Consider the following 24,227-nt stretch of genomic DNA (forward strand, 5'->3'; position numbering starts at 1 on the left):
TTTATCCACTTATGTTGAAAGTTACTGTTCTGTCTGACTGACATTAAGCATTTAGTTGGTTACTTGCATCACTTTTAATAATTGCAACATGAGAATCACTTTGGCTACGTCTACACTAGCTGGAAGTGCAGCCCAGCAGGCCAGTGTAAAACAGGAGACACTGACTTTTTTTGTTTGTTTGTTTGTTTTTTTTTTGTTTGTTTTTTGTTTTTGTTTTATACTGCATGCCTTTGGGGAAGCTTTACTCAGGGCTAGCTTCTCCACTCTACTTGAGCTGTACAGCAAGTTTGGTCAGCTAGTTAAAACTATTCATCCTTCCACTGCTACCTACTGTACACTGATGAATGGTCTTCTCTTGTGTACTTGGACTTGCCATTCTTAGAAACATGCAAAGGATAGTTGCTTATCTGAAAGGGCCTGTAAGTTCAATCACTTTGTCAAGGTACTATCACTGTGCCTTCAAATGCTTGCTCAGTTTGTGAAAGGACTCTTATGCTGTACAGATGTATATAAACACGCTTTTTCTAAGAAATCAGGTGAATGCCTAGCATCAAAATCAACACCCTTTATTAAGGATTAGAGCAAGTATTTAGTCCTGTAGACTGTGTGTAGTTAAAATTTTCATGACTTTTAAATAAGAGTTTTATACACATCAGGTTTTAGCTTGTTATACTCATTTACAGTATGATACCTAAAATATTCTTTGTATCAGTCTGACACCTGGGGAGTTTTGAAGGAGAAAGTCCCTTTAGGGAAACATCTGCATAATGACTGTGTTAGTTAGTAACTTATTATAAAACACATGTTGTATTGTTCGCACCAACAGTGCTAAATGAGGAGTGACAAATCCTTTAAGCTGGCAAAGAATAAAAAGATTCCTGCTTTTTATCAACTATTTAAGCCATAAACATACTTCAATGGACATAGTAAAATAACTTAATAATTTTTAACTAGGTGCCATGTACCAACATCTGATCAATTTCTTCCAGCCTCCCCTGGAAGAAGTAATTATTTTTCCCAAAAATGCAATTAAATTAGAAAATACAATCAAGTTAATGGTAATATTAAGTGATATTAATTTCTGACTCATGCACGTATTCAAGGATTGAAAGCAATTTAGATATACTCTCTAAGGAAACAGGAACGTATGATGTATGTAATTGGTTACAGCACTGATTCTGACTACACTGAAGTGCTTACAAAGGGAGCTAATTCCCTTAATGATGTAACTACTTTTTCCTGCAGTTATACAGTGCTGTATGAATGGGGTTCAGGAACAGAAGAAACCCTTCCTTGCATCTTATACCAGTAGATCACTGAAGTCTAAGATTACATTATTTATTTACAGGTCCACTGTGTAAACATTTTGAATTTCCATTCAGTTTTAAGAGACCGAAGGGTATTACACAGTTCCTGTGATCAAATCCTTGGTATGACCAAAAAAAAAAAAAAAAAAAAAAACATAAAAAACAAAAACCCAAAATATTATTACTCAAGATAAAACAGTCTCTCTGTTTTAGTGTAAACCTGACATTCTGAGCTGCGAATTCCAACGGGTGACTGAATGCTTATTTCTTTTTTATGTAGTTGCTGCACTTAAGCTAATATAGGCATCAAATGCCATGCAGAATGTCTGTCCTATGCAGTTTTAAGTCTTAAACACTTAAATCTAATGTCGCTGCTGAATAAACTAATTTCATAATTTCCTGCAAGTATGATGAGATGTAGCTTTTTTCATGTTTATTCAGTGTCTGATCTGGCCTTGAGATACAGCAGGGTTCACAACACAGAAATACCACCAAGCAGGTCCATGGAACCACTAGACATCATCCTGTGCTGCTATTGTTATTATGAATGAGCTAAATAGAGCATTTAAGACACAACTAGGAGACTCAAGAAGGAAACAGATTGCAGAAGAGATCTCCAAACTTCAGAAACTTAGAGGGTTGGATAAAGTCATGTTGATGAAACAAAGGAATACTATCTGTGTAGGAAGCAGAAAAACATGGTGAACTCAGAAAGAACTAGGTTATATTCTGCTTTGCCAACAGTTGAAGAACACGTATCAGTAAAACTGTATATGACACAGTATTTTTTTTATGTTGAGGGATGTTTCCAGTGCGTACTTTCAATGCATACTTTTCTAGCTAAAGATTCAAATAACTGTGAACGTTTGTATAAATATAGTAATTCTGTCTCTGCAGTAAAATATCACAAAAGAAATAACTGTAAACTGCTATTTTAAGCAATAAGTAAGAAAGTAAGTAAGTAAGAAACTTCAGACCAAATCTTAACTTCCAGCATCTACAAGGACAGCAAGAATGTAACTGGTTTATCTGAGAAAAGGGGTGCAATCAAGTATATAAGCAAACCTAACTAGGAAGGAGAATGGAAATCTACAGTGATGTTGCAAATGGTAGGCATGTTGCTGTTCTCAGCGCTGAATACTGAGATTCACCTGGTAAACCAGAATTACTGTACATGGCACTATTTATGGTGCGAGTCCAAAGCTGGTTTATTTCTTAGTGGGTCTTAAATGGAATGGATGGATTTTTCAAGTCAGTGTGGAAGATGATAAATAAAAATTTTAGAGGATCACTAGCTTCCTTTATTACTCTTGATCACATATAATCTCAGACAAAAAATCCCTTGGAGAAAAGTATTTGTATTTAAGTCACTGCCACAGATTGTTGCAAGTTGACTATACACATAAGTTTCAATTCAAGAAAAAATGTAGCAGTTACTTTTGGGATTTCTTCAACTTTAAAAGGAAAGTGATGTACAAACTTTACTAGTGACTCCAGATAAATTAGGCTGTAAATACAAGATGTGTACCATAACAATTGACCCACTAAGTCAGCCCAGAAATTCTCCAAATCAGAATGCTCAATGTTTTGTCATATAAAGTATGTCTGAAGGAAACAATGTCACAATGTTACACTTAAAATTAACATTTTCTTTTGCAACATATATGCAACTTCGTAAGCATGCATGCTACTTAAAGCTAGGACTTATTCTCTGGCTGTTTAAGCAGCACAGATGTTCAGTACATGAACTAAGTTAACTACTGATCTGTATTTTCTTATTGTTCAGTTTTAATTTGCACTTGACAGTTTTTACAGTTGCATAAGTGCATTATAAAAGAAACTCTACAGTGCAGACTTAGAGAAGCTGCATTATTAGCCCACAAAAATAATCGCTGACATAAGAATTCTACCTGAAAAGGCCTCATGATTGGCAGCCACGTACTTCCTTAGAGGCATTTTACCCTTCCTATATGTATTTCTTGGCCAGTAAATGATGGAAACATATACGTCCTTATTGCCAAAGTATGTTCCAGTTACTGGAAAGATTAATAAGTGGGATAAGCAATGTAAGAGATCCACGTTATGTAGAAAACTTTCCAGGTCTTTCCACCCATCTCTCAAACACTGTTAACCTGCAGAAATATCAGTAACTGCTTAAGAGAGGCAGAACTGAAATAATATCTAATTTTATCATAATACTCAGCTTTGCCAGAAATTCTCACAAATATTTCAGGTATCTCAATAGTAGGCAGGAATACAATAAAAGCAAGCCCTTTCCAGAAACCATTTCAGCTAAAGAACAGAGAAATGCACTGTAACTTCTAACAATAGAGACACTTCTGTTTCTCTTGTTTTTCATCTCAACCTATTCTAACATGTTCATAAATGAGTTTCAACATTTTATCAACTTTTCCCATATAAAAATTATTCTAATCTGAATTAAATCCTTTTCTCAAAACTAAATAGCTCAATTTTCTTAAAATTAGATTAGAAAACAAATGGAATTGAATATTAATTTTTTTTTTACCTCAAATACTTCTTCATCCAGAATCCTGGTTCCAAAGACAGTGATGCCATTAGTGTCCACAATTGGTTTGTCACTCCTCTCCAGTGGTTTTGTCGTTTTTTTGTTGCAGTCAACAATCATTGTAACACTTTTCTTCTCCACACTAATGGCTACTCGATGCCACCTATTAAAACATAATTCTACTCTAACTCCTGTTTTGAAGAGTATGTCAATGTATTTATATCAAAGCAGCTTACTACACTTAGTGCACTGATAAAAAGTTGCAGCTAAAATGTTAAATGTCTATTTCCTTCACACGTGTGCAAATGTATTGTGTTTTGTCTATCCACTGTGTAACTTAGGTTCTTTTGTACAAAGGAATCTGATCCAGAGCCCATATTAGGTCATGATCCTATGTTAGATGAAATTCTCTGAAGCTTTTGCCCAGTGAACTTAAATTAGAAGTGCACTGTTTACATTTTATCAGAGTAGGCTAATTTGATTTTCTAAATTACTTAAATGACTCATGCAAAAGGCTCATTCAGAGTAGCTCTTAGCTACTATGTTTTACTATCTGTTCTTGATGATCAATCCCAAAAATTTTATAACATTCTTTTGCCTTTCTGTTCCAACATAGTAGTTTTTCCAGCTACAACTACTGGAAATGATTGCCAATATTCCTGCAAAAATAGCTTCCTCTACATAAAGCTTCACCAAAAAAGTGAAGCAGTTCAGAATATTGACACGTATTTAAAAGACATATAGGTACATTTTTAAGAATTTGCCCAATTGTACTATGTTCTTTATGACATTCAAATGGCAGAGCATATTAATTAGTCAGTCTTTAGTCAGTCTCCCTGCTATGACTATTTAAATATCTAAGAGTAAGGCACTTTATAATTTAATGTGGGAAAAAAAAAAAGCATTTTTGATGCAAAAAGTATTGAGGCTGTCTGTTTCAGTGAGACAACTTAGACAATGAGCTGCTGTATACAAAGGGGGACACCTCAAGGCTATTGGAATCTGACTGGTAAACAGTATCAGTGAGCCAGAGCTCACTCATGTTTGCTCTGGATCGCAGTTAAATATTATCATTATAAAAGCAAACTGTCCACGAATCCTCAGGCATGTTATGCTGTTTACACTTCTTCAATATATTTCATTTTGAGATGAAGGGGGCTGCCCTAGATCCTTCCTAAAAGAGCTGAATCAGAATGAAAATTTCAGTCCATTTTTGAAAGCATGCAAAAGCTGAATGAATGGAAAAAAAAGCTCACTATGTGACTGACTCCAGTTGGCTTAGAAGTTTTATATGCCCACTGCAGAAAATTGTATCAAACTATTCTCATTTTGATTTTTCTTTTTATCAGATTCTAAAGACTTTAGGTGAAATTTTGAGAGCCATGTTCAGGTTTCATGGTAAAATTTCATTGTGTGGCAACTCAAGTCATAATAATCGATAATTACTTTTCAAAAATATTTCCTTTATCTTTGTATTAATTTACTAACATATCATTGTAGTTGAATTTACTTGTCACCTTTTCTCTACCGATCTGTTTATTAAACAAAAAGATGTAATAATATTCCATCTTGTGCATTTCTGATGCTTGTGGCAGCTTTTCTTGAACTGTGGCACAATAAGTATTAATTCTCTGAAAGGATATATGTCTTCAAAAGAAACAATAACAAATGCAAAAAGCACTAGAATGGCATTCCTGGAAACAACTGCTTGTCTTCAAAGGGAAGTTAGAGTATAAAGCATTAACACCTGTAGTTAGAATGCATTCAGTGTTTGAAATTAATTCCCTTTAATAACGATGAAGTGTGAATCCTTGCAACATTTCAAATTAATTCTCCATCTGACTTTTCCCTAATTTCCTTATACACAGGCATATCAAAAGATCTTATTCATCCATTGTTTTGGCTCAGGATAGGAAAAAGTATGCATTCTCATGTCAATTTACTTTCAGTTTTCATATCACCTTCAAATGGAGAAGATGATCCTTAAAGTGAGACTTCTATTTCAGACTTCTGAAAAAACGGCAAGAGTCTTTAGTTTACTTTTACCTTCCATGGCTATTTCCTCACTCACTAATTCCTCACTATGAATTCCTCACAGTTCATAGAAATAGAGAAGTTTGGTTTTATTGGTGGCTCTGTACTCCATTTCAGGCTGGAGTTGTGTTCCGTTTCAAAGTTCCTCTGATTTTGTACCACAGCAGTTCAACTGTATGGAAATTGTTCATAATTAATTTACTTATTTGCAGTACCTATTTGGAAAGACCATTATACAATGTTCTGTGATTTTATTTTTTTTTTCTGCCTTAAAATTTTGCACTTACTTGCCATCAGCAATGTTGACTGTTCTGAAAAGAGGATAGTCTTCTGGGGCAGGCTTTCCATTTTGGTCTTCAAAGAGGAAGACAGGGGATCTTCCAACTTCAACACCTATTTGTTGAATTCCTTGTTCATTGTAGACAGACAGAAGGAAGGACTGAATGCCCTTTTTTGGTTTTACTGTCATCAATATTGAGAAATCTTCTGGAAAATCTCCATCTGCAAAGAGAACAAAGTATACTGTTACAAATTCTGTAACTACCCTATGGTCATTTTATTTTTTCTCTAAGAGGATCCTATATATAATCTGTTTATTTATTTATTTATTCTCCAAAATGAATATAGAGAAGACTACCATAAGAAAACGTTTGCTCTCTTTTGTAACTGCGGTCTTGCTTTAATTCTTAACATGTACAACTTAACTTTTTAAATCATTAAAAATGATTTTAAAAACTGATGAGAAAATGCTTAAGGCAGGTGATGTGTACATCTATTCTGGGCATATGCTCTTCATTCGGGTTATATCCTATCAAAAGCACTTATGAGTTTTATCAGAAAGATAACTAAAGATGACTCTTACTTTGTTCAGTAGTTCCCGTTATCACTGCAATGACATAATATTTCCAGATTTTGCACATACATTGTGTGAATATAAGTAATATTCCTGCACTGTTCATCTTAAAATTCAAAAAATAAATAACTTTCTAACAGAAAATGAATGTTAAAGTTTACGCATATACAGGTTTTGGACACTCAACTGGAACACATATCAAAGCCTTCTAAACTACTGAATTTCTTGGTTATTCATGTTGTTCTATTTGGACAATACAAAAAATAATACAAAAAAAAATTGGAGGAAAATTGCTAAAAAAAATCTTTGGGTATTTCTGGATGTACATTCCTGTCATTTATACACTCTTTTGTAAAAGATATTTAATAACTGACAAATAATCAGTACGACAAAATTCTCAACAGTTAACTTTTACAATTGTACAATGCCTTCCAATCAGTGAAATCAGTGTCTGTTGTTCTCTGGTTGGTGAATATTATTAAGTCTATTTTTAAATGATGAATTTATTGATGCTCTCAGCTTTTATCATTAGTTCCCTAGTAGCTAGAAGCTAACCTATACTCTCTGATGAGTTATAGGAATTAGGTGGAAGCAAGCATAGGATGGATTACAACTCATTTTGTTTAGCTAAAATGGCATCTCGCAACTCAACCTTGGTTTTCACATGTTATCTTTTCACTATCATTAAGAAAGAAATGAAGAAATTTCATGCTAAGAAAAAGGGACAGACACATCCAAATATTTATAAGAATATTCTTTGAAAATGAAGGATTTCTTGTGGTGGGGAGAGGATGTCTGTCTTGCAGGACTTAAAAGGAAGCAATTGTCATAATCACTTCCTAAAAATTGTTTCTAGGCTCTTTACTGAAGTAGAAGGTAGCATGACATTTTCTTGTATTAAGCAAAGTTTTGTGGTAGTTTCTTTTCACATTATCAGTGATCTGTGCTTTTTATTTACTTCTTGCACACACAAATGTTGCAACAAGCCATTGAAATCAAGCAAACTCATCCAAGTTGTAATGCATAAACTGAAAGCATTAAGAAGAGGAGTACTTAAGTTAAGGCTGTCGAAGGCTATAGAAATTTACAAGTCAGCCAACAACATGAGGTAAATATTTGTTCTGGCATTCAAGTAAGAATCAAGTGAACAGTTATTAGTGAAGCTGCCAGATCACCTCTTCATGCTACAATATCATTCATGAGCAAGTGCAAGACAACCCAAGCTCTCTGAGACTCAGGTTTTCATTCAGCACAAAGTGCCTGTGCTGTTCTAAACTCCTTTAAACATCAATGAGTCAAAGTCAGTTTAATCTGTCCAGTTGTATTTAAATGAACATTTAAAGTTTTTTTCTCACAGCAAGGATACACACTGTAAAGCTCAGAATATAAGGATGACAATTACACAGTGCAGCTTCTGCAATTTTTCAGTATAATGGATCATTCTGCACCTTTTAAAGAAAGACTAATCTCCATTCTGACACCCTTACTTACTTGAAATAGCAACTACACACAATCATACCGATATCAGTAAGGCATTGTAAATTGTCAAGTGCCATTCAGTGAATAGTACTTTTAAGTGGTGAGCTCTGTTAACTACATGTAACTTTGTTGAAATGTTTTAAAAATTAACAAATTTTATCTTTCTAGTGAATTTTACTTTGATTTTCTACCAAAAAAAAAAAAATAAAAAGGTGAATTGATAATTAAAACGAACATGCAAGATATGCTTGAACTGTTTGTAATTGTTTCCCATATTACTGTAGGAATGCATTATTGCTAGAAAGTAATAAATATTTGACCATTTTATCTTTGCTGATGTCTATATGACTGAAACTTCAAAAGAGAAAAAAGGTATTTTCTTTGCTCACAACTGTGTTTATAGAGGCACTTAATCAAACTGTATTTGATGTATCAAAGTAGGAAAATTAAATGTTTCAGGATTTCTTTTAATATCCTTATAATCATTTTCCTCAATATGTTTGGGTCCAATGAAGAGTGACAGCAAACTAATGGAGTAAAAGCCCTTCTTCAACGTACAATTATTTTCTTCCAAAATGTGATTATTTCGTTTTAGAGAAATTTGAGAGAAGATGGAATCACATTACTTGCTGTCCACAACTAGCCTTGTTTAGTCCTCCAAATACTCAGATACTCTTAAATAACTTATTGCAATGGCCAATCAGAACTCATTTCTACCAGCATAAAAAGAATTGCTTTTAAATGCTCTACTGAATCTAGAGGAAGCATGCCAAAGCCACCAAATAAGCTTTCCTTCAGATAAAATCATGGAAAAACTGGGTAACATGGCTTACAGACTTGTTCTACTGGTGATGCAGAATTTGAAAAGCTTTATCACTGAAACCAATAAAAACAGCTTCATTCCATGGATTAAGAGCACATCCTGTCATTTGTGTGCAGTCACACTTCTAGGGATAACAGAATTACTTTGTGGTACTGACAATGGACTACATGCTGCAATTTTAGATAACGTAAATGGACAGGCAGTAAGATAATTTAACAAAGTAATAGCTTTCTGATAATCTTACCTGGGTACAATTGCTTTGTTGGGGCACTGAGCTGTGCAGTTTTTGAAACTCTGTAGGCAACATCTGAGCCTTTTGAATCTCTTCTGTTAGTGCAAAATCCTGCTGTTCTTGATACTCCTTCTGGTGAATTATGAAATTCTAATACTTTTAGCACATCAACTGGTTCAGCTGACAAAGAAAAAAAGTAAGTTACCATCTTTTATCTCCTCAATTTGCAGACTTTAAGAAGAAAATGCATTTTATTGCAAAAGCATATGTGTAATCATAACAGTAACTGCATCCTGGTTTGATTTACTGCAGACAACTCCTACATCAGAATGCTCTTTTAACGGGATTATTAATTTTTAAATATGTAAAGGTTCATTAAATCTAACAGAAATGTTATGATCAGATATATGAATACCCTGACTCATTGAAAATCACAGTTTTCCAAAGGCATGGAAATTTGGTGATTTAAATTTATAACATTATTTTCTTGAGTAACTTAGAAGTAGAACTAATTTCAAAAGTTTCAGAAGCATTCAGCTACTAATCTTGTAGCTGAATCTACAGTTGCTAACATTAGGAAATATTTTGACTCTTATGAATGCTTTCTCAAATGCCATGTCATAAGGAAGAAGCTTATCTCTTTTCCAATTGGAGAAAAAGAAAACTGTTTTGACTGCAAGGAGTGCACAGACAGAATCATAGAACGGCCAAAGTTTAGGGAGTTACTTGTCTTCTACCTACAATAGCACCAGGAAATGGATGTATTTAGATCAATCTTTATTTAACAACTAAATTTTCAGAAGGAACATCTTTAGTCAGAAGTCCAAAAAAAGTAAGTTAGTGGGATGGATTGTTTTGTCTACTATTTATCAGAATTAAGCCATTCATCAGATCTTTACTTAGAAATTTAGTAAAAGAAAGACCTGTGCTACTTAACCTGCCCTTAAAGAGAAAAGGCACCCAACCATCTTCTCTGACTGTCTTGGTGGCCACCTACTTGACACACTTCAGTTTATCATTATCTTTCCTACACTGGGAATTCAAGACATGGTCTAATGAGTGCTGAATCAAATAAAGTGAAAAATTTTGTGCCTTAGTCTGCTGTCTGCACTCCTTTTTATGCAGGTCAGTATGTTTTAGGCTTATTTACAGTCATGGTATGCAATTGATGTTTAGCTTTCTGTTTGTGTGAAGCTCTATAGCCTTTCAACAGAGCTGCTACCCTAGACAGTACTGTTGCAAGAGGTTTTTCAGTTTCAGGAGTTTCATTATTTTCAAGCCAAAATTCAAATGGACTGTCTTGTCTTTAGGTGCCAACTACAATGCGTTTATGTTTGTTGTCTGACAGTTCAAAATTGTAGTTCCAAAGAAATTCAGAGCTACTATTTCACTGAGATTGTTACAAAATTGTTTTGGAATATATCACAGAATTGTAGGGGCTGGAAGGGACTTCTGGAAATTGAGTCCAGCAGGTTGCACAGGTAGAAATCCAGGCAGGTCTTGAACATCTCCAGAGAAGGAGACTCCACAACCTCTCTGGGCAGCCTGTTCCACTGCTCTGTCACTCTGACAGTAAAGAAGGTATTCCTTGCCTTAATATGGAATTTCCTGTGTTCCAGTTTTTGCTCCTTGCTTCTACTGTTGCTCACCACTGAAAAGAGTCCAATCCCACAGACTTGACTCCCATGCATTTGAGTCTATAAACAGTGATGAGATTGCTTCTCAGCCTTCTCCAAGACTGAAGGGTCCTAGATCTTTCAGTCTTTCCTCACATGGGATATGCTCCAGGCCCTTTATCATCCTTTGTCGTCCTCTGCTGAAATTTTTCAAAGAGACCGCTGTCTTCTTTAGAACTGGGGAGCCCAGAACTGGAAACAGCACTCCAGATGTGTCCTCACCAGGGCAAAGTAGAGGGGAGAGGATCGCTTCCCTCAAACTGCTGACCATGCTCTTTTTAATGTACCCCAGGATACCACTGGCCTTCTTAGCCACAAGGACACACTGCTGGCTCATGGCCAACCTGCTGATCACCAGGACAACCAGATCCTTCTCTGCGGAGCTCCTTTCCAGGTCAGGCCCTAACCTGTACTGATGCATGCAGTTATTTTTCCCCAGATGCAAGACTACTATTGCTCTTGTTGAAACTCATTGGCTTTCTCTCTGCCCAACTCTCCAGTCTGTCTAGATCTTGTTAAATGCCTGCATGTCCTTTTGGTTGCCAGCCATTCCTCCCAGCTTTGTAAAAGACCAGACCCAGCACCGACCTCTGGGGAACACTGCTAATTATAGGTTTCCAACCAGACTCTGTGCCACTGACTCTGTAAGTTAATAATAATAATAATAATAATAATAATAATAATAATAATAATAATAATAAAATCTTTAATCAATGGAAGTTCACCTCAGAAAAAGGGCCAAGTACTGAATAAGCAAGCAGTGACAGAATATAGTTTGCCTACTGCACATGTTTTCTGCTGAAGAAAAAATCAGGTGTTGATTCTCATACACCCTACAGACAATGGCTTCCCTGAGATATATATATATATATACATATACTTTAATGGAAACATGATTTTAACAGGTCATTTCTCCACTAGGACTTTTCTGCAGCTTTCTTGTTGACAAACTCATAACCACCACAGCTGGAAAAACAAAATCTTACATGACTATCAAAGCTGAGTAATATATTTGGGAAATACGACCTTTCTACATATCCTTGAAATGCACTGTGGCATTGACTATTGCTAATTTACTCTCTGTTTGTATTCACTTTATAAGTTGATAAATACTCAAATTCATTGTGTATGCATATTCAACTATTTAAAGATTGCTTTCATGCAACAAATGAAAGTGTGAAAACATAGGCAAAGTGGTATTCTAATTAGAGTTCCTCTTGGACACATCTGTCTTTATTCTTTTTTTTTACTATTTCTAGCCAGTTTTGCTATTATTTCCCTCACTGAGGCATCTTCTCACTGGTGACGGGTGACAGGATGAGGGGAAATGACATTAAGTTCAGCCAGGGGAAGTTTAGGTTGGAGATCAGGAAAAACTTCTTTACAGAAAGGGTTTTTAAGCAGTGGAATAGTCTCCTCGGGGAAGTGGTTGAGTAACCATCCCTGAATGTGTTTAAAAACCTTTGGATGTGGTGCTCAGGGACATGATTTAGCGGAGGGTTGTTAGGGTAGTTTAGTTAGGTCATGGTTGGACTTGATGATCTTTAAGGTCTTTTCCAACCTGAGTGATTCTATGATTCTATTATTCTATTTCCTCTATTGCCAAATATGATGAAGTCAACTATGTGTTAAACCTAACTTTGAATAACACAGGATTTGAGATTTTCTTAATCAGCCTAGAATGTACATAACTTCTTCTGGTTTAAAATATAATCACAAATAATGCCCATAAGCTTTACTTTTTTATTTTAATTCCATTTAAATTTTTCATCTGATCATGCTGTTAAATACAAATCTTAAATGTTTATTACAAGCTAATACTACATACAATTTGAATGAATGCTATAGTACACACCTACTCTAACTCTGTTACTTAAAACGGCCTACAGATTCAATATGTTCAAACAATTTTGAAAGCAAAATGACAGTAGTCTGCAAATTCTGAAAAACCTGCCTTATTTCTCTGGATGTTAGTACGTATAAAGCTCTTTCTATAGGTAAACATATTTCTAAAGCTACTGAAGGAACACTCACATTGTTTTCGATAGCTGATGGCTATTTTTGCAGTATCTATAGTTAATTTAAGTCAGTCACTGGAAAACTCAGTGAAAGTATAAGTCAACCACTGCTACATTCTTTTTTCTTCGGTCTTTTATATAATTTGTACCAGATTATTTTTCTTCATTATTTTTTTTAGAACAAAGGCTGGCTAGAAAAGTCTTCATCCTTAAACAAGATTATTCATTACTTCATGCTGATTCTGCTGCTAAAAAACTTCCAATCATAAAAGAGAATCATGAAAGTGAGCAATGTTCAAACCACAAATTCTAAATAACAAAAATGAACATTTGTTAAAAGTCTATAGGTGATATTTATTTCCTCAAACTGTGAGTCAAGGCTCATGAACAGTAAAAAAAACAAAACAAACAAACAAAAAAACTACTCAGTTTACAGTGGTTTCTAAATAGAAAAGGCATATAAATTTTAAAAAAAAAAGTTTAATCAGTTCATCTGCAATAAAAAAGCAGACAGGAATTCATAAATTCTAATATCCTACTCTACAAAAGCATGTTTTTCATAGAAACCTACTTAGCATTCATTCATAGAATCATAATTATCCCCCGTTGAAAAGGATCCAGAAGGATCATCAAATCCAACTCCTGGCACTCATCCATCATCCAAACACAGGATTTCTGATTTTGTGCCTCTTCCTCAAATATTTTTGCAACATTCTTGTGTACGCCATTTTAAAAATCAGATTAGGATGCAACCTGTCTTATAGTTCAGGCCTGAAAGTCTCATAGCTGCCAGTGCCACTGAAAATAGGGCCTCAGTGTTAAAACTTTGCCTCTACTTTTTTTCTGTGTCAAGCTGCCGTATATTTAGATTTCTGCAAACATACTCTCATACTAGAAATTTTGTTCTGGTGAATTTCAACACTTTCTATATTTACTGAAACTATGGAAATATGGAAATGTAGTTGGAACAGCCATAAACACCTATATTTATCCTTACATTTACAGACAGGCTGATATGGCATTAGTCTCAAAATTCTTGAGAAGTGCACCATGCACATTCAAATCATCTACACAAGACCTCTACAGAAAGCACTAAATGCAGTTGCTCTTAATAAGTCACAAAGCTCACACATTTGGGAATCCAGCCAAAAATAAACAGGTCTTGGAAAACAGCAGAACTTACATTCTAACTGTTTAGAATTATCCTGTCTGAAGTATAAAGGAGGATGAGAAATATGTTTGCATAGCCAACAACTGACCTGCTTAGAAGACCAGAATAGAGAGGTAGAAAGATGACTCTCAAATTCAGGGAAGAACACAGTCTAGCAGCTATCAACAGAGACCGTGATTGCTCTCTGCCAGTTTCGTAAGGTTCTGCAGTGCTCAGTGTCAGTCTGACCTGTGAGCTTCATCTCTTCCTGTAAACCATCTCTCCTCTAGCATGTTTCTCCCACATAATTTCTGGGATGAAACAATAAGTAGCAGCCACAAACAGTATCAAGGCCACGCTGTTTGCCTGTTTGTATGAAACTCAAATTAGGATTACAATTTGTATGAGAGCTGCTCTCAAAGGAATACCTCCCATTTTACTGTGTCAGCCCAAGACCTGCATATAAGGGACACCATTAATTTATTAGCAGACATAGGGCCACTCATAAGAACTTATTTATTTTACTCTCTAATATAATGTCCCTTAATAGTTTTCTCAGATGAGAAGAAAGCTGCAAATCAATGACATACTTTTGCATCCTTCTGACTTAGCACTAAGATTTGAGATTGCAAAGAAATAGACCACAAACAAACAAAATGAGGAAGCTCTGTTCACCAGTCTCTGGGGTGCAGTTAATTCTCCCTGTGGAATTTATGTATCAGTTTTGAAAACTGGACAATATAAGTTTGTCAAAATACAGGATCCAGATCCTGAAAGTCAGTCCCTTCAGGCAGTGACTTTATGGCCACACTGGCTTGATGCTTGAAGCCCACCTCCTGCAGGCGAACCAGCCAGATCCTCAGTACATGCCTATGTAAAGAAGCCTATCTTCTCCAGAGCAGAACCTGCACTTCTCAGGCAAAGCTCTCCTGAATACCAGGCTGCAAACAAAATGCAAGCTTCCACTCTTTCATGTTTCCAATGATGGAGTACCAACTGCAAGTGGTCATTCGTCTCATTAGATGCTACAGTGAGAATATCAATAGTATCTATCCTTATTTTGAAAAACAAAAGTCAAAAAGAGATGTGAAGCTTTCACTGCCACTAACAGACTGTGCAATAGTAGCCAGAGAAAAACAGTTCATAAGTGCTGGGATTTCAGGAATGATTAAGGAGAATCCTTCAGAAATCACATTTTTAGAACAGAGAGGTGTATGAGCTATGATCCTAAGTGTCTTATCATCTTTCAGTATACCATACTGTTAATCAGACAGCTCCAGCATAATTTCATAGTTTCCAAAAACGTGAAAATACAAGAAAATTTTAGCTATGTACTACCTCAGCACCTGAAATAACATCAGAGAATCATAGAACAGCTTGGGTTGGAAGGGGCCATCAAATTCCACCCCCACCATGGGCAGGATTGCCACCCACTTGTAACTTTTAATTCTGTTCTTCATTACTGCAGTATGACTGAAGTACCTTTACTCACCCAGTGAACTTTTCACACTTATACTGGTACGGATAAGAACATTTGGTTCATATTAAATGTAAGACATAGTCTATATTTAAGCTTCCTTTGCTTTCTTTCCCCACCCTAAGGTTTCTATTTACTTCCTGTGGAATAAAAAAAGAGCAAGACAGAACTAGATTGGCAGAAACATAAGAACTTCTAAGCTAGTTTAAATTATACCAAAATATGTGTAAAAGCATGTTAAGTAAGAAGAAAATCCACCTCTGCTGGCATCTCCCTTTTAAAAAATTAAAAGGAAAGCAGCAAATAACTGAGCATAATAAATGGTTTCTGATCTGGTCCTGCTAAGTGAATAAGGAGCATCTAGAACTCAGTGGGGTTAATTAGCTGTAAACTGGATCCCAGATCACAGTGTAATACTGCAAGGTCAGGATACATTATGATAATGAATTACATGAGGGAAACTTAATACGTTTTTTTGTTGCAGGTTTTTTGTTAGCATTTTGAAGACTAGACTTCCTATACATACAATGATACATTTACTTTAAATCCTATGGCAGTGCTTTACATTCAACACTTCAATAATCACATCTTTTAAAAATATAAAATCATAGATTGAACAGAACCTCTAAAAAACTAGACTACATGTTGATTATATTGTCATAGTTAGAAATACAGCTTTCACTTAATTCCATTCCACAATCTCTAAATGGAAATTAACTCTAAAATGCATCATCCTCGTTAATCATAGCTAGTATCTCTTAGGTAATATGACTCTACCTTTATTTTGGTTGAAACTGCTCATGGAGGATGCTCAAGGGTAATAATATAGACTATCATATAAGAGGAATGAAAAACTGAGAAACTGTGCAAAAAGACAGACTGAAATACTTTGGATAGACAGTCTGTGGTGATGATTTATTCAACATATGATATAAGCCTCCTTGTTTAAGGAATTACCCTAGTTACTGTATTAATGCCCAGCATGATCAAGTCTACCTATGGAAAAGCTTCTGATAGGTGCCCACATAACTCTAGGTAAAAGCACAAGAATCACAAGACAGGGTCAAGTTGTTTTTGTCAAGACAGTTTGCCTTGGTATGGCCAAAGCTGGTAGATAACATTTGGATTTTTTTAAATGCAATGGCAGGTGGTAATTAAATGAATGGTATTTAACCTTTTCCTAATTTATAAATAAATACCCTTGCTGTAACTAAGATCATGGCAAACAATATCTTAGTGATAGGTAATAAAATTTATTGTTTGTGCTTCAGCAGCCGTCATTCAAATTCTGTATATAAATATATGAGGGTGAAAGTGATCTGAAGAGTCATCTGAAAGTGATGCCTCTCATTTTATTATGACGGCCCACAACATCGGGGCAGATGTTGATGGTACGGCAGTAAAGGGTGAACCTTCCCACCTATATCCTTCTACATTTTGTTGCCACTTGACAGATGGCAGCAGAGGGGCAGTCTGACAAAATGGTGTCTGAAACGCAAGTGTATATGAAGCAAAGGTGTGTCACTGAATTCCTACACGTTAAGAGATGGGCACTCATTGACGTTCATTGATGCTTGTTGAACATTTATGGAGACCAAACAGCAGACGTGAGCCCAGTGAAGCAGTGGGTGGTATATTTCAGCAGTGGTGACAAATGTGTCAGCTCCATTGGTACAGGTTTTTGAGTACAACATGCAGACTCACATCCATTGCCAGTGAAAGTGCATAGCTAATGGTGGTGACATATACATAGTACATAAAATATATAAGCCTATTGAGTGACAATAATGTATATTTTAGGTATGTTAATGTTAAGCAATTAACACACACTGCAAGTAGAATTGTACTGGTTCATATAAATACAATGTGTTTCTATCCCAAATCTCTTTTAAAAGCTGATGTGTTTCTATCAATTTTCACTTAAGCATGAGGAACACTTCAGCTCCTGTTTCTTCCCATACTTATCAGCTTCCATTCACTGCTTCTTACTGGAAATTTGAGTCTGCTGCTGTCACAAATTGACAAATTCTGTGTTGGGTTAATTTCTTTGATGGAAGATGACCTGGACACTCTGTTACTAAAATTATTTGCAGAAAAATAAATTCTCAGCATACTTATGTAGTGATTCCCCCAAAATTCTTTTTAACTTATATATGCTAATTGGTTATAAGATAACCATCTTTTCCTACATAAACTTCTACTGAGAAGCAGTTTGTAGATCAGTTCCATGAACCGTTGCAGTTCATCATAAACAAGGATTTCTCTTATGATTTCATATCTTAGATCTCAAGATTTTAAACATCTGTAGTGATCCTATCACGGATGCATACAGTGGTACTCAGCAGTCTTGGAGCAGGTGTACATTGAAAAGAAATTATTTGTCAAGAGGTCTTTTTTGAGTGAATATGATTATCCCTTTAGAGAAAACTAAGAAAGTCAGAATGGACAACTGTCCCTATAAACAAAAAAGTCGCACACCTTGAGTTTTTTTCTGTTCAAAATATAATGGGCTGCAAGCCACTTAGCAGCTTCAGTGAGCATTGAAGATAGCCCTGCACGTTGTTAAGTAGGATACATGAAATCTGACATCTGTTCTCTGTCCAAGAACTGTACAGCAAATAATTTTTAACTGCAGTTAATGGTGATGGTGACCAAGGACCAAACAGTTCAGGAGATTTTTATTGAAGACAGGGTTTGTAAAGAAAAACAATCACCTTCTGTAATTTCAGAAGGAAGGATAGCCATCAGCCTAAAAGGACTGACAGGAAAGTGACTGTTTTGGCAACTTCTGGCTACTCAATTCCCACAAGAAACTGTTGAGACGGTGAGTCATTCAGAATTAAAAGTATATATATTTCTGTTCAAGAGCCTAATGAAGACTAGAGGTCGAAATCCTATTATATTTAAATTTTATTCTGATAACTCCTGAGTTTTAGGCTCTTAATTTTATGAGACAGCCCCGGCACAATGATTCTTCCCTATTTAACCTACATTTACAAGATACTCCAAGATGCTTGCTGGTGAACATACTGTAAATGCAAATAATATAAGACTAAACGGGGAAAATAGAGAAAGTATTATTTATTTATAGATATATCTTAGGAAACTAAGTGTGCTACAGTTTGCTATGCTTTCAGTAACATTAGCAAACATGACTTTTCCTTTTTCATATATAATAAACACTATGGGCTTTCTTCCTGACCTACCATTATTCTTCAGTAATACCATTCTTTTAATTAATGCAAAAGTGAAGAGTTATCAGGAATTATCCCGGAAATAGCCTGTAAGAATTACAATCAGTAATTCATAATTGGTGAGATACAACCCTGGAGTAGAAGAAAAGGGGTGCATCTGCATCAGTAAAAGAGCATTATCTGAGAAATTTAGGAAGACAAATGTTTCTAAAGCACTATTACTTCATATTTTTGCATGGAATTGTTTCATTCTGCCAGTAATTTGTTCCAATAGAACCACTGCAAAACTAAAGAGTGTCGAAACATTCATCTTCCATTCTAAATTGTGTTGTTGTTTGTTTTTTTTTTTTAAAGTTTAGTCCACTTTTTTTCTTGCTGTGATAGATCATTTAAAGAGTAGCAGCTATTACAGCCTAGTAGGCTAAAATATGCATATTTAGTGGGTACTGATGAAAGGACTTCTTATAATATTTGTGGACAAGATTTTCAAATTAGGACATCTTATGGTTAGATTCCTATGTGTATATTTAGGAACTCAAATAGAAGGTACTGGCTGCTCCTCTGTTTCGAATCCATGTTTCTTTTTAAAGGTATAACGAACAACAGTTAGTGACTTTTCTTAAATTTTTAATTTTCATAAGTGCTCACTCTAAGGACTGCTACGATTATGGTATCCAGCTGGCATTCATTAGGAAGCTAAGAGCTAAATTAATGTAAGAACTGAAAATATTTTTGTGAACAACAACAACAACAACAAAAATCTTAAAGGAATGGCTGGTCTTTGCTTTCTGCTGCTCACCTTTCAGAACAGTGCTTTCAGGCCAGAAATAGGGATAAGTCATTTTTTTGTTTTGTTTTGTTTGTTTTTTTTTAAAGTCTTGAATACAGCTTTTGTCAAAGTTCTTCTACATAGTTTTTATCTAGTCACCATTTGTCAAACTGTTTCAGCAGTTCTCCTACTGTGAAATCTGATAACTTTTCCTGTTTGCATTCCTTATCCCAGATTATTAGGCCAGTTTCTGATTCTGTCAACAACGGCAAGCAATTTAGTTGACCTGACAGACCTAAATGTTCTAGAACATAAATAACAACAAATGCTCTGAATGATGAATGAATGACCTGCAAGAAAGTCTTCCCTGGCAGTGTTACAATGTAGACGTGCTGACCTTAGTCTTCTGAACTGTAGGACACAGCACAAGAGACATCTATTACTAGAAATTTGTGCTATTTCTAAAGCAGTGGAAGTATTTTCATTCATGTTTTTATCACTGCATATTTTAATTATTGTCACTGTGGGCAATCATGATGGGTATCTTTTAAATACGCATAAGTAATTATTATTATTTTTCTGTGTTCTTCATCTGTTAAGCATTAATACTGAAATAAATGCCCAAGGGCAGGAATTCAAAAGCACATTTTAACCAAGATGTTTCACTGAGCTTCCCAGTTGTTCAAATACAGTCACTTTTAAGTTCTCACTTCAGGCTCTGGTCTCTGTAATCCAAGCAGTGCTTTCTTGCAGTCCAAGCACCAGATGACTTTGATGAATACGCTTGCAGGCTCATTTAAACTAAAATATTCAGCAAGAATTAAGAATTGTTCTTTCTTGGTTTTGTTATTTTACACAGCTCTAGAATATAACCTAGATTTTGAGGTTGACATTTCATTTTTGCTTCCTATACTTTTCATTGCTTAAAGCAAAACCTTCTTTGAAAGTAGACAGGAAGAGACAAGATAAGCTCTCAGCAATTAAAAATGAAAGAGACTGAGGCCACTTAAGCAAAAGCTAAAGTTGCTAAAATTATTTAGAAATCATCCTAATAGACTTCAAAAATATCTCTTGACAAACAGTAGTTTTCAAATACCACACATATGTACATTTTTCAGCTATAAGCAATGGAATGTGTTAAGACAAACAGAAACAGCTGGAGTCAGTATTTACAAATACTCAAAGTAAAATATTCAAAATAAAAATATTCAAAGTAACCCTATTTAATTTCATAGAGAAACAACTAAATGATTTTTAACCGTATAACTCAGAAATTCACCATACTTTCATTGTTGTCAAAGACATAATCTCCCATTTGACAGCAAGCCAAGGAAGCTAGTCCCACTTCTGTACCATACTGATACTTGCAGTTCTGCTTAAGCAGAAAGCGAGGTTGTAAAACTTTGACTGTTTCTTTCTTTTTTTTTTTTTTAAACTATGAATGCTTGATTGAAACCTCTCAGATTACTAAAATATTTTGAATAGATACATAGATGAGGAAACAGATGGAGTAAAAGCATAAGCTATGGTAACACTGTCATAAAGTGACAACAATTTGACTTATAACTGCAGTTGATTTAAATTGCAGGCTGCTAGTGCTGTTATTCGTAGCAGGATCTGGATCTTCAGTTTTTAATCGTACTTTATAACACATCTTTCAATTTGCTTTGTAGCAAATACTTTGCTTCCATAGTATCAGCTCTGCCAAATAATATCTACTTCACATACTGTTTGCATTAACGCTTTGACATAAGTCCCAGCCTTAGAATTCACAAAGATTTTTACAACCCTTTATGTGTGATAATGTGTTAAAAAGAATTTAAGTTCTGTCACATTCTATTACTATTGTTATAACAGTCAGCAATTAATCCTTACATTTACAGTCTGTAAACTTGGTATTTAATACTGAGCAGTACAGTTATAAGCCACTGCAACAGGCATGAGTGCCCTTTCAAGCAACTGCCATCTGCTGTGTCCAGCCAGAGGGCAAATCTGTGTCATTACATGAGACTTCGCAGTCTTGCAGGACTAGAGATTCCACTCAAGCTCTGCTTAGTTTATTCCCCCATATTATCAGCAAATATTCAGAACAATTATAACTGAATCAGTGCTAGGAGGATTTCTGAAAAGAAGCGGAGAACCCTACAGAGAGATGCAACTTCTTTATCTTGCTGGCAGATGGAAATCCTATTGTTCACCACTGAATAAGACAAATCCAGGAGAGACATAATTGCTCCAGTGTGTTTTAGGTGTAACTTCAGCAGTAATGTCACTGCTCTGTTATTATGCTGCAGCCTTGTTGGAATTAAGGGCCACATTTGGAGGAGATGAAGTATCTTCGAGCAAGACAACTGCAATAATGAATATGTAACAATCCCTTTGCTACACTTTACTACTGACTTTATCAGCAACATTTTCTTTTTTCTTTTTTTTTTTTTTTAAGCAGTAAGAAAACATCATGCACCCAAAAAGATTTTGTATCACAGATTATTGTTTTCTAGTGATATTCCAATAATTGGTGCCAAAAACACTGTTTGCATCCACTCTACATGTACTTAATACAGTTACACTTAATAGGTACACGCAAAACTGAAGTTGAGAAATGTGCAGCAACTTTTTTTCTGCACAGCCTGCAGTCTGAATAGTTCTTTCTGAGATCCTTGAGAGGTCTTCTTCTAAATTAAATGCAAAGATTCATACGCTAGAGAATGTGCGACACAATACCAGCCATTCTTCCACCAGATGGCTGCTGGTGATGTTTATATAATTATTTTACCCAAAAAATAATTTTTAAAATGTTAATAATATAGTAAAACAGACATATGCATGCAAGTCTCGTTTGCTCTACACTGGGAAGAGAGGACCATTTCACCTGCTGATCCCTGGGACTCAGAAAAAACTTCAGCTAGGATCACTAGTACAATCTAGCCAAATCTCCCTTTGATTTAATCATTTTTGTCTATATTTTGTCTGAGAAACCTCTATATGCTTCCTGTTTCTGAAGGATCATGGCGTTTTGTTAAACCGAAATTAACACAAAAATAGCTATTTCACTGTGAAATTTAAAAAAAAAAAAAAAGATGAATTTAATATGGAAATTCTATTTCAATATTAAAAGTGAATCAGTTAGAAGTGTCATATCAGTAACAGTTCTGAGAAGAGATTAATCCTTTTCTACTTTAGGGACACCTTTTCTTTACTGGTTTAGAGTAATCAGATACAGCAAACAGTTTTCATTCAATAAACAGATCCATATCTTCCCGGGGTTACTTACTAAGCAATTGCAATTAAATATCAATACTGAGCCCACAAAGAAAACTGTCTTTTTGCCAGTAATAGTGGACCCAGTTCTCCAATCCTTCTGCACCTAGAACTCCCGTTAGTTTTCAAGCCCGTCCAGGGGAAGCACAAGGAACCTTTGTACTTCCTAAGATGACTGTAAAAAGCATTTACGGTATACTAGGAGCCAATCTACTTGCCACTCACACAGAAAGTATCTTTTCTTTATACAGCTTTAAAGTCCCATTTTCAGTAAGAAATCTTAAATCTTTTTGCACTCAGAGCTGGATTGAAAAAGCTTATAAATAATAAAAAGGCTAATTTTTCATTTCTTGCCCATGAAAATTAAATCAGAATCACAATAGTTCATTGATGCCAGAGCCTTACAAAAATTTATAGTGTTGAAGCCATGCCATTTTGACTAAATGAGTTTATTCATTCCAAACACATTACCAATAGATTTAGTATTAAAAGGTGAGGAAGGGGAAAGGAAATCAAAGGATGTCTTTTAAAATACTGAATACTGTTGACTTTTGGCGAGTCCTAAAGCAAAAATATTTTCTAAAAAGAGCTGCTTAAGTGCTGGTGGGCACTGAGCTGACCAAATATGAGTCACTAGCTTTTCCATTCCACTCCTTTTCATTTCTATAACCCTTCTAAAGAAGAAATAAGGAGATCTTCACACCTCCTTTCTCGATTCTGTGGATGACACCTCATACTTCCATTTCTTTTCTATGTTAAATAAAGCAACTTGAAAAAAAGTCAAGAATTTTAGGAATCTTTTGAGGTTTTTCTGAATGGAAAAGATTCTGCTGTCTTAAGAAGTCGCTGATGTATAATTAATACTTTATACAAATACATAAAGAAATTTTCTTTACGTTTCTTTACGAAGTGGCATTTTATGAAAAGACAATTGAAGAATACAGGATTTAATGTAATAGATTTTATAAGGGCTATGATTCATATTTTACCCTGGTCAAAACTTGCAGCATTTGCACTTAGTCATATTGTTTCCCCACTGCAGTATTCTATTTTATCTGAGTAGTTTCCCTCTCCAACTTTAAATGTGAGGTATTATGTCCTATTTTATCTCTAAACTACTTTAAGGAAGAGTAGAATAGGCAAAAGACAACACTGAAGTATCTCCCTCATACTCTATCAGGGAAATTGTGCCAAATTCTTCTCTCTTGGTAGCCAGTGGAAATACTCTGACTTCAGTAACAGATCAAGCCCTGCGCAGACAGCTCCCTGCATCTCTACGTAAATGGCACACTGTATTTGCTAAAAGTGCAAGCAGTAATTTCTCTTCAGAATGCCCCTACAAACATGAGAAGCCTGAAGCACTTTTTCCAAAGCGTCTTTTATACAGAGGACTAGAGGAAAGGATTTTTAAAATAGTTACCAAACAT

The 24,227-nt window shown here is 35.2% G+C and overlaps 1 protein-coding gene across 4 annotated transcripts in view; it reads right to left on the reverse strand.

The window, feature by feature from the left end:
* The window catches only part of COL11A1 (collagen type XI alpha 1 chain), a gene marked incomplete at both ends in the record, with an annotated part of 129,619 nt that overhangs the window by 103,494 nt on the left and 1,898 nt on the right, over positions 1-24,227 (reverse strand). For all 4 annotated transcript variants that reach the window (XM_079535686.1, XM_079535687.1, XM_079535685.1 and 1 more), the window contains 3 exons: positions 3,835-3,997; positions 6,156-6,369; positions 9,268-9,435. In XM_079535686.1, coding sequence (XP_079391812.1) covers positions 3,835-3,997; positions 6,156-6,369; positions 9,268-9,435 — 545 coding nt within the window. The remainder of the gene's footprint in view (positions 1-3,834; positions 3,998-6,155; positions 6,370-9,267; positions 9,436-24,227) is intronic.

This window comes from Tetrao urogallus, assembly GCF_951394365.1.
Source record: "Tetrao urogallus genome assembly, chromosome: 5".
Lineage (NCBI taxonomy): Eukaryota > Metazoa > Chordata > Aves > Galliformes > Phasianidae > Tetrao > Tetrao urogallus.